The following is an 11,878-nucleotide window of genomic DNA, read 5'->3' on the forward strand; positions in this document are numbered from 1 at the left end:
CCGGGCTGGGGATTCGAACCCGCCACCTTAGGTGTACGTGGCTGGCGCCTTAGCCGGTTGAGCTATAGGCGCCGAGCCCACCCAGTTATTTTTTAGTTGTAGTTGTCATCATTGCTCAACAGAGAAAGATCTCATCTCTCTCTCTCTCTATAGATAGATAGATAGAGAGAGATCTCTTCTCTATCTATCTGTCTGTCTATCTATCTATCTATCTATCTATCTATCTATCTATCAAGGTTGTTGAGACAGTCAGTGAATCACCCAGCTATTTTTTAGTTGTAGTTGTCATCATTGCTTAGCAGGCCCGGGCCGGGTTCTAACCCACCACCCTAGGTGTATGTGACTGGTACCCTGTCGACTGAGCTAAGGGCGCTGCCTCCTCTTCTGTCTCTTATAAGGAAATCTACCCTTGGATTTAGGACCTACACAGATAACTCATCTAGAGATGCTTAATTGTATCTGCATATACTCTTTTTTTTTTTATTGTTGAGGAATCATTGAGGGTACAAAGAACCAGGTTACACTGCTTGCGTTTTTTAGGTAAAGTCCCTCTTATAATTGTGTTACTCCCCCAGGAGGTGTGTCACACACGGTCACACCCTACCTCCCTCCCTCCTTCCTTCTCTCCACTCTCCCATTCCCTCATTCCCCCACCATGTACTAGCATCAATTGTCCTCATATCAGAATTGAGTACATTGGATTCTTTATCTGCAAATACTCTTTTTCCAAGTAAAGTCATGTTTATATATTCCAAGTATTAGGATGTGGACATATCATTTTGGAGGCCACCATTCAACTCTCTATAGGTATATAGTTACTTGAGTTATTATATTCTGTTTATTCTTTCTGTGTATGTTATTTATTTGAAATATAGTGAGGTTCATTTGTTTCTGTTTATATTTAATTTTAGGTTTTCCCCTATTTATAAATATGTAAAACATTAACCTTGTTTCAAAAGACAAATAACAAATGGATAGGTAAAGTATCACAAACTGTGTTGAGCGTTATTAAGGAAAAGGACAGTTCTGTGGTAAATCACAATGCAGAGGGCCATGCATACTTAGAGGGTCAGAGAATGCTTATTTGGGCAAATGGTCTTTAAAAGAATGAGAAAGAGTGAGTTACAAGAAAGCACAGAAGAGCTCTGTGACAGATGAGAAAGCATGTAAGAAGGCCCTGATGTGGGGAAAAGGCTGGGCATATTTGGAAGAACTGAAAGGAAGGCTGATGCTTGTGGGCAGGAAAGAACACAAAGTAAGCAAAGTTAGAAGGAAAGCAGGAGTCTGAAAATGTAATTTGTTGCGGACTTTGTAATATTTAATAATTAGAAAACCAGTAGAGAGTTATATGCAGAGGAGTACATATTTAGAACTTTATTTTGAAAGGGTTGTACTGAATGTCATGTGGAACACACGAAGTAAGAGTAAAAGCAGAGAGATTAATAATAAACCCATTACAGTACATAATAATGGATATAGAAGCATGAAATAATGTTGAGTCATTCAAGGCTGATAGTTGCAAAGGAGAAAAAAGTGGATAGATATATTTTGAATAGAATTGACAGAAGTAGAGGGTGGGTTGAATCTGGCTGGATAGAGAAAAAAGGTTTTGAGGTTATGAGAGTATTTAAGGGTAACTGCCAAGCTACCTGTAGCCTGAGCTACTAAGAAAGAAAGTCGCCCGAAAGAATCACGGTTTCCCTATGGAATTATTAGGTTTGAGATGCTTGGAATTGGAAATGTCAAGTAAACAGTTGGAGTGGAAAATGAAACCCCAAACTTCTTATCTGGTCCCTCTGTGCATTACTTCAGTTAGTGGCTCCTCACTGTAGGCTGAGTTTCTGCCTCTCCTCATTTATATCCTGTAAATGTGAATGCAATGGTAAGACTTGGCCAGATACTATTTGAGACATTGTGGGCAATTTAGACTCAGGATGATCTCCAGGCCCTTGTGTCGATACTCTAGTTTCATTTCATTCTTTCCGGAGAGTAACTGTTATTTTTCTTTTAAGTCATTTACATCTGTACATTTTACTTCCTTTAAAGTACCTTTATTTTGGACCCTTAAAAATAAGGAACATTACCATAATTATACTAAAAAGTATCAGCCTCTTTTCTGCCCCACCTAATCTGACTTAATGTGTAAGGCCGCTCTAGCTGACTTTGGTACCTAGGAAGGAAGAGAGTGTGTGTGCACGTGTGCGTGTATGCTTGTGTGTGTGTATTTATGTTTGATATGCCCTCTATGGTTGATTTGGTGTGTATGTTGGTTTTTATACCAACATCACATTGTTTTAATTATAGTGCTTTTATATTTATGCTTAATAAAGCTAATTTTCCGGAATCATTTAAAATGTTTTTCCTTTTCTTACATATTTATTCTTACAGAGATATTATAGAATCAAGATTGATGATACATTTTGAGGAAATACAGATTTTCCCTCCAGTTTTTTGCCTTTGCCTATTTGTAAATACTTTCTACTCTTATTAATTTCCACTAAAGAAAAGGACCTGTCTTCTTGTCTTGAGGAAGGACCTGTCTTTCTTATTGTGGCATTACCTATTCATTTTTTCTCCTAAACAGACAATGTCATTTTCTCCTCTATTTCCCCTCTTATTAAGTACCTGTTACATGCAAGAGTGTGCTACTTCCTGAGATAAGGGGTAGTATACAAGTGGAATTAAACAAAATGAAATAAGGCATGTAGTGAGGTAAAATTGGGATAAAATAACATCAGTTTGTAATTAAAGTGATATGCTTTTGGGAGGATTAAAAGTTCTATTTTTTAAACATATGTCAAGTTCTAGTTAGTTGATCATTTTCCTTTTTTAAACATCTTTTCCCTCCTTGTCTTTATTTTTCTTAAGGGTCACACAGCAATGCTTCATACTGGCTCATGGCATCCCAAAATAAAGGGAGAATTTATGACTTGCTCAAATGATGCGTGAGTATTTTTGATAATTCATCTAAAACATTCATGTTGTTACGTGTTTTCTTTAACATTAATTGGAAAGTAAGGGTCTCCTTACAGAGTGTTAAGATTTTCCAGTGGTGTAATAACATTGGGATAATAACTAATAATTATTAACATTTATTGAGGATTTACTATGCACCAGTAATGCATAAAACTCTTTACCTTTGCTAATCACTTTCTTATATTTTTTCTCAAAGCAATAGGATATGTAGTTGTTATTACATTCAACAAATGAAGAAACTGATTGCAATTTTCCCAAGGACATGTGATTCTAAGTGGCTGAGCTAGGATGTGAATCCACTGTCAGGCCACTGTATCCCTGTGAGTGGCTGTCACAAAGGTGATGGTACTTGATTTACAGATACAGGCCCAGGATGCAAATCCTTTTTACATAATGAATGAACAACCCTAACCCTAACCTTAACCCTATAAAAAACATACTGCATTATTCTCACCATTGTAAGCACATACCCTTTCATATTGAGGTTCTCCTGTCAGATAACCAGTGATGATCCCATCACATTGTCTGACTGTGATAAGAATCAAGAAAGGCCTGTTACCAATGAGGGCAGGTCTTTATACTTTCCAGGCAACCCTAATTGTTTTTTGAGGCATAGAGATATCCTGGTTATGTTGGAGGAGTGACACAACCAAGAGTAAATATGTATATTCAGGCCTAGTAATGTTTTCTCAGTCTCCCTTACTGATTTGGGAGTTGTGACTCTCCTCTACTCCTAAGCAAAAACTAACTAAGGAAAACTGTACATTGGGTTAAATTTAAAGGTCAGTCTAATTCATATCCAGTTGCTCATCAGCATAAGTAGAACTGGGTTTCATTGCATCCCCATAGTTTCTTAGCAATCTGATATTTTCTTTAGGTGAACTATATGTGTATTCCTTATTAAAGAGAGCAGATAATATTGAAAATAGCTACCTAATAAAAGCAGTTTTGTAACTCCCCTTATTCTTATATATAATTCTTATTTATTTATTTATTTATTGTTTTATTGAGACAGAGTCTCACTCTGTGGCCCTCAGTAGAGTACCATGGCATCATAGCTTATAGCAATCTCCAACTCTTGGACTTAAGTGATTCTCTTGCTTCAGCCTCCCAAGTAGCTGGGGCTATAGGTGCCTGCCACAACGCCTGGCCCTTTTTTTTGGGTAGAGAGTCTCACTCTGGCTCAGGCTGGTCTCAAACCTCTGAGCTCAGAGCAATCCACCTGCCTTGGCCTCCCAGAGTGCTAGGATTACAGGCGTGAGCCACCAGGCCCAGTTTGTAACTCCTATTTAAAAATATTTTTCCAGGGCTGCGCCTGTGGCTCAGCAGGTGGGGCACTGGCCCCATATACCGAGGGTGGTGGGTTCAAACCTGGCCGTGGACAAACTGCAACAAGAAAAAAAATAGCTGGGTGTTGTGGTGGATACCTGTAGTCCCAGCTACTGGGAGACTGAGGCAAGAGAATTGCCTAAGCCCAGGAGTTGGAGGTTGCTGTGAGCTATGTGATGCTGCAGCACTCTACTGAGGGCAATAAAGTGAGACTCTGTCTCTAGAAAAAATATATATATATATTTTTCTGCGTATCCATCATATCCAGGAAATACATCTAACCCATAAAGACTTACATAGACTCAAGGTGAAGGGGTGGAAAAAAATATTCCATGCAAATAGAAACCAAAAAAGAGCATGAGTAGCATTCTCATATCAGATAAAATAGACTTTAAATCAATAGTGGTAAAGAAAGACGAAGATTATTGCTACATAATGGTAAAGGAAGCAGTTTTTAACAAGAAGGCATATAGTCTTAAATATATTCGCACCTAACACAAGAGCTCCTGGATTCATGATGCAAATCCTACTGGATCTATGCAGAGAGATTAAGAATAGCATTACAATTGCCAAGGACTTCAACACTACACTGACATGGCAGGACAGATAATTGAAACACAAAATCCATAAAGAAACATTGGACTTAAACAGAACTCTCAGAAAAATGGACCTACCAGTCACATACAAAACATTCTACCCCCAAATACTGAATATATATTCTTCTCATTAACACATGGGACATTTTTCAAGATCGATCATATTTTAGGCAACAAAACATGTCAGCAAATTCAAAAAAATTGAAACTATGCCATGTATCTTCTCAGGTCACAGTGGAATAATAAAACTAGAAACCCATTCTAAAAACACTCAAATCTATGCAAAGTCATGGAAATTAAACAATTTGCTGCTGGACTATCTTTTGGTTAATAATGAAATGAATATGGAAATCAGAAGGTTCCTCAAACTAAATGACAAAGGGAACACAAGCTATCAGAATCTATGGAGTACTGTTAAATCAGTGTAAGGGAAAAATTAATAGCCTTAAAGGCCTCCATCAAAAAGACAGAATGACCAGAAATTAACAACCTAATGCTACATCTCAAAGAACTAGAAAAGGAAGAACAAACCAAACTCAAAGCCAGCAGAAGAAAAGAAATAAAACAACTCAGAGCAGATCTAAACAAAATGGAAATAAAAAAATAATACAAAGGATTAATGAAATAAAAAATTATTTTTTTAAAAAGATGAAAAATTTTTTTCTTAAAGTATAATGCATTTGTTATATCACATTATTTAAATCAATTTTATTCTGCAAATTGAATAATCATTGTCAGAAATCATTGGGGCCAGAAGTATTTGCATTTCACCTTTTTTTAGATTTTGGAATATTTGCATTACCTGTTACTCTAGTGACCATTTTATCATTTTTGATGCTCAAAACAGTTTCTGATTTTGGAGTGTTTTGGATTTAGGATTTTCAGATTAGGGATTCAACCGGTATTTCTAATTTTAATCATACCTGTTAAACTTTATCAAATGTGTTTTTCCTAATATTTGATCTAATCTTTTTTCCTTTTGGTACATTAATTTGGAGATGTTTAATACATTTTCTGATGTTGAGTCATTCTTGCATTCCTATAGAGCACCTTCAGTTTTTAAAATATAGCTTCTCTATTTATAGAAAACTTGTATTTTATTTAGTATTTGGCAAATGAAAGGGAACTTTTTTTTTCCTTTTTGCTTTGGTGGGGGGTTTTTGTTTTGGGGTGTTTTATCAGGTTTTGGAATGAAGACTTTTCTTGCCTCTTAAAGCAAGCAACCTTTTCTGTCAGTTTAAATTTTAGTAAGAAAAAATAAGGAACTTTCCCCTCATTTTCTATTATTTGGTACCCATGTCCAAGTTCACTATTTCTCTAGAAGATAGATTTTGTAACCATGGCTGTAGACAAAAACTCCATAGCATCTTCAAACCCAGGTATCACAGAAATTATATTCTAAGCTTTTAAAAAACTTTTGAGTACCATTTCTCAAATATTTTTCTGGAAAAGAATATTTAATAAAATTTAGAAGAAATTTTAGAGATGAGCAGAAGCAATTGAGAAGAAAATGTTGTAGCAGTAATTTCAGGATAATATTCATGATAAAAAGTTAAGTAGACAGACACATTGCATCCAGATTGAGTTCTCTCATAAAGGAAATGTTAGTGGACTTGGATGTATAAACATCAATGATTGCCAAATTAATATTTTATCAGATGACATTGTAAAATAATCTAAGTAGGTTTCAGGAAAAAGAACAACCACTATGGTAGATTAGTTATTCCTTCACACTAAAAACTTCATAGATTCTTAGGACCAACTAGCATCAGATCAGGCATCATCAGAATTCTTAGATTTAATACTATAAAGTTCATCCTGATTAAGAATCATTCTTTTAAATATGTATTAGAGAATTATTTATATTTCTTTAAATTATATTTCTTATGTAGCCACCCATCTCTTATAGTGAATAATTAGCTACATTTTATTCTAGTAGTTATTGATAAAATATTCTGTTTATAGAATTTTATTGTGTACTTTTTACCTCTTCTCTTCATTTGGGCCTTAGCTCCCATTAGCAGACACCACCACTGGCACTTGCTAGAATTGTAGGCAACAGGACTTAACAAGAAAAGCCCAACCAATTTACAGAATAATTAGTATAACAATGATCTGGGTCAATCTTTTTTTCATAGAATCTTCTAGCACTTATACTAATAATTATTAATAATGCTTAATTACAAGCATTAAATAAATTGCATCTTTTCCTCACTTCCAACACATAGCATTCTGATAAGATAGAGATAAGAGGTGAAGTTCTTAAATGGTTAGAGACAAATGAATTTCTCAAGGTTATGAAATTATAAATTCATGCTATTTTTTCTAATGTCCTATAAATTTCCTTATAGTTTAAAATTTAAAAAAATTATAAAGTAGTACTAGTATTACTAGTATTACTAGTATTACCACCTTGCAGAAATCTTGGGCAATTCAGTGAGGCAAATCCTCATCTATGATTCTCTTATAGAACTACTAATGTTTTGAGGGGAGGAGATATCGTAGAGTGTTTTACGTGTACTTGAGTGTGTTGTAAGTATAGTTTATAAAGAAATTTTACTTTTCTTTCCCTTAACATTATACTAAAAGCCCCTTTCCCTGCTGTGACACAGTTTTTAGTTATGTCATAATATACAAGTTTTAAGCCATTTTCTCATCTGTTTTTCTCCATTATAAACAATGTTGTGTTAAATATTCTTATATATGCAACTTATTCCATATTTTGGATTTTCTTCCCTTTTTAAAAGTGTATTTACTGTCATTGTCCACATTTAGGTGCAAAAATGTATTTGAGAAAGCAAAAGAGTCTCACTTTCCAAAGAATTTGTTTTTATATAGTAAGTCTTCTTTTGCTATGTTACATGATTTGATAAGTTTTGCCACTACTGTTATGCCCGAAATTCTCCCAAAAGACCCCCACAGACAGTGCGGGACACACTCCGATGTAAAAAGCACGAGATGTGTTTATTTCAGGCCCCAGGAAGCCTGGACTCTCCTGGCATGCAAACCTAGGACGAGCCCCGAACTCGGGGTAGAGCAAGTTTTTATGGGGTACAGAAAGCAAGAAGGGTAGGGTCCGTTACGGGTACACTCTTGATTGGTGGTTGGTGATTTCGTTAGTAAAGGAGGATTTGGATTGGTACAGGTGAGGGGTGGGGAATTTCTTAAGGTGGCTAGAGGTGGTGTAGCCTAATTAGGTAGTTGAAAGAGACACCTGAATTTCAAGGAAGTAGATACCTATTGCCTATTATGGGAGTTGTTCAAGGGAACTGATACTTATTGCCTATTATGGCAGCTGTCTGCCTAGGGTGTCTCAATCAGTGGCTGTGCAAGCAGGTGTGGGGGAGGCAGCAGGGACTGGCCGTGCGGTTTTAACAGAGCTTATGTAGTAGACAACAAAATGGCACTGGTCTGGCCCTTACACTACCATCTAGTTGGCATATCAGGTTAGCAAGTCCCTTAATTTACCTTTTTGGATATGAAGTTTTTGTTGAAAAATCTAGTGTACTGATTCTGAAAAATAATTAAAAAAAATTATTTGATTTCTCTTTCTAGCACTTGTAATTGAAATATTTAACTTTCACATTTCAATTATACTAAACATGCATCGTCTCACTCACAAGTGATATTTTAGACTCCTTGACCTTAAGCAAACTTGTCACTGTTGTTTGAAATAGCAAGTGTTTTATTTATCTCCACATTTTTCAATAGAGCACTGTCTCTTTTTAATGGTTTTCTAATCTATCTTATAATTTTAGTCAGAAGTTATTAACTCCTTTTAATTAATATCCTTTTTAACCAGGTATATGTCCTGGAAAAATGGGACATAACAGTAATAATTAGAGGAAAATAGGGAAAGATGGGCTGATCAATCTTGGACAGTAGTAACAGGAAGCCCACTTCTAGGTGATGGTAACTAAATGGGGAGTAAAGTAAATTCCTTTATGTGGAATTCAGATTTAAGAATGTCATTTATCAATGACTGATACAGTAAAACCTTGCCATAATATTGTAAGAGGAGCCCCAAATATTGAGTTTGTAAATTAAAATATTACATGACATTAAACACAGGGGTCATGGTATAAAATTGGTTAAATGACTGAGTTGAGGCTATTATGGAGGATGGGAGCCAGCTGTCTATAGCTTTAAATCCAAATTAGTGTTAAAGAAGGGCATACTATATTTTTATTTCCTTTTAGAAATGGAATTACATGTTAGAAATGAAATTATTGAGATTTTGATTTTAGGCATAACTTGTATAACTTACAAAAGATCAGCTAAATTGAATTGGCTATATCTGGTGGTACTTGTATATGGAATGCAATGTGTGGGCAGCCAGCATGAAAAGGCATTAGCTGTTGTTTCAAAGCAGCAGAGCTAATGCTTGACATTTATGAAGTTCATTAAAAAAAATCTTAGTAAAATCACTGATGTTAATGACCACCCAAGTAGCTATTGTAATTAATATTGTTGACCCTGAATAGCATTGGTAAGACAGGAACCCTAAATAGAACGACCATGAGTTTACCAAATACGGGCTATTTGTTTTTCCTAGAGGGTTTATGAAGACCAAGACTTTTGTGAAACACTGTTTGTAGAAAGGCAATAGCCTTGCTATGTGCCAGGTACAGTCTTATAAGCACTTTGTATCAACTCATTTAATTCTTTCATAAAACAAGTCAGGCAACTGTAAGTTCCTTCCTTTTGTCTTCCTCACTTGCTTTTTTGTGTAAAATTCTGGAATAATTAGTTTGTACTGGGGAAACACTATTGGCAAAAGGTAGGAGGAGGTACCCATCTCTTAGTGGTAAGAGGCAAATTTTAGCAATGGTGAGTCTTTGATAACTAGTTTCAAATGTTAAGCATCTTTTAATAAGCATATTTTATTCTGGTTCATGGTAATTCTAAATATCTTATTAAGTAAACATTTTCCATAGCTAATCCGTACATTAGTTAATCTACCCTGCCAGAGTTGACTATCTAATGAAAATGAATTAGATTCTGCATTGTGTGAGCATCTAATTTGATTTCCTCTTGGAGTATATTTTGAAGAGTACTATGTTTATGTATTATGAAATGTATATGAAATGAATGTATATTAGTTCATTGAAGAATATTACAATTCCTGTAAGAACTACATGACCTATAAATATGCCAACTGCCTTGGCTGTTCAAGTCCCAATAGTGGTAACATTCTATAAGACTTTCAATTGTTTTTATATGCAAAGAAAACCTTTCCGAATGTCACCCTTAAAACAGATATCAATTCGTGTGCTGATGTATGCCTGTAGTCCTAGCTACTTCGGATGCTGAATCAGAAGGATCACTTGAACCCAGGAGTTTGAGGTTGCATGAGCTATGAAGATGCCACTCCATTCTAGCCCAGGTGACAGAGTGAGACCCTATCTCAAAAAAAGAAAAAAAAAAAGAGAGAGAGAGAGATACCAGCCATTTGTTTAGGAATACTTAATGTAATTGGCTATAGTAAGTATTCTATAACGTAATCTGTCTGAATTTTCTGACATCGTTTGATATTTACTTTCTGAGAGTGCTGAATTGCTTGTAGTTGGCCCTACATTTTTTGTTTTGAACTCAGTATATTTTTTATTCATTAAAAAAATTATTTTCCTTTGATTCATAAGTACTGTTCTCTTGGTGCAGGATTATTTCTCTGTTCTGCATTATCAGCCACACATATATATTATTCATAGAGATATATTTTAATTCCTTTGTAGAGAAAAGCAGGTGGCTCCACAGTGATCTTACTAGGCCAGTAGACCTAGTTTTGTTGCATTTTTCTTGCTTATTCTGTCCCCTCAACTAGATTATTAATAATTAATCTTCCCTTGTTACTTATTCTGATAAATATGTATATTCTTATCCTAGGTTTTCCTCATCATTAGGCAAGATGTGTTGAACCTTTCTCTTAATTTGGCCTGCCTTTCTGTGTCTCTACTCTTCTTCTCGCTCTCCTCTACTTCCTGCTTTCTTCTCCCATCCTCCTTTTTCTTTACCCCTTCTTCTCCTTCTCACTTAATACCAAATATTAATCCAGAGCATACTCCTGTAAATTATGTAGAAATACTGATTTATTTGCATGTAGATTACTAGAAATATGTTAGTAGAAATATAAAGCTTTTTGAAAGTCTTAGGAAATTGTGCCTTTACTGTTATTATCCTTTAATAACATTAAACTCATTTTATTTTTCTTACATTTAAAAATGTCACTAGTTTTGCTTTTCTGTGACTGATAAACTCCATGTTACTGAATTTATGCTTATAATTTAAAAGATAGTTTTATAGGTTTTTGTTCTTTTTGATAGGAGAATACGATTTTGACATTTTAACTAGTCAATGTAAGCAAAACTAGTGATAGTTACAGAGTGAATTTAAAATCAAGGACTCAGCATGGTGATTCATACTTGCAGTCCCAGCACTGTCGGAAACCTAGGTGGGAGTGTTACTGAAGTCCAGGAGTTTGAGACTAGTCAAGGCAACATAGCAAGACCTCATTTCTTTAAAAAAAAAAACAGAAGAAGAAGAAAATTAGCTGGGTATGGTGGTGCATGCCTGTAGTCCCAGCTACTCAGGAGGCTGAAGAACGACAATTGCCTGAATCCAGATTTTCAAGGCTACAGTAGCTATAATTGTGCCTCTGTATTCCAGCCTGGGTGATAAAGCAAGACCTCATTCCAAAAAAAAAGAAGAATAAATCAAGGAAAGGTAATAATAACTGAGTGTTCGCATTTAGCTTGAATTATGAGTTTCTGTAATTCAAGAGACAGGTGTAGACTCTACATTTTATTTATTTATTTATTTATTTTTTGAGACAGCCTCAGGCTATCCCCCTGGGTAGAGAGCCATGGCATCATAGCTCACAGCAAACCTCCAACTCCAAGCAAGTCTCCTGCCTCAGCCTCCCAAGTAGCTGGGACCACAGCGCCCACCACAACGCCCGGCTATTTTTTGGTTGCAGC

The 11,878-nt window shown here is 35.4% G+C and overlaps 1 protein-coding gene across 1 annotated transcript in view; it reads left to right on the forward strand.

Annotated features, from left to right (window-relative positions):
• Window positions 1-11,878, forward strand: part of WDR70 (WD repeat domain 70) — a 289,355-nt gene that overhangs the window by 146,702 nt on the left and 130,775 nt on the right. The window contains exon 9 of the mRNA XM_012807055.1: window positions 2,869-2,945. Within this exon, the coding sequence (XP_012662509.1) occupies window positions 2,869-2,945 (77 nt within the window). The remainder of the gene's footprint in view (window positions 1-2,868; window positions 2,946-11,878) is intronic.

The sequence above is a fragment of the Otolemur garnettii genome, unplaced genomic scaffold (assembly GCF_000181295.1).
Source record: "Otolemur garnettii isolate 467f Iridium unplaced genomic scaffold, OtoGar3 scaffold00063, whole genome shotgun sequence".
In the NCBI taxonomy this organism is placed as follows: domain Eukaryota; kingdom Metazoa; phylum Chordata; class Mammalia; order Primates; family Galagidae; genus Otolemur; species Otolemur garnettii.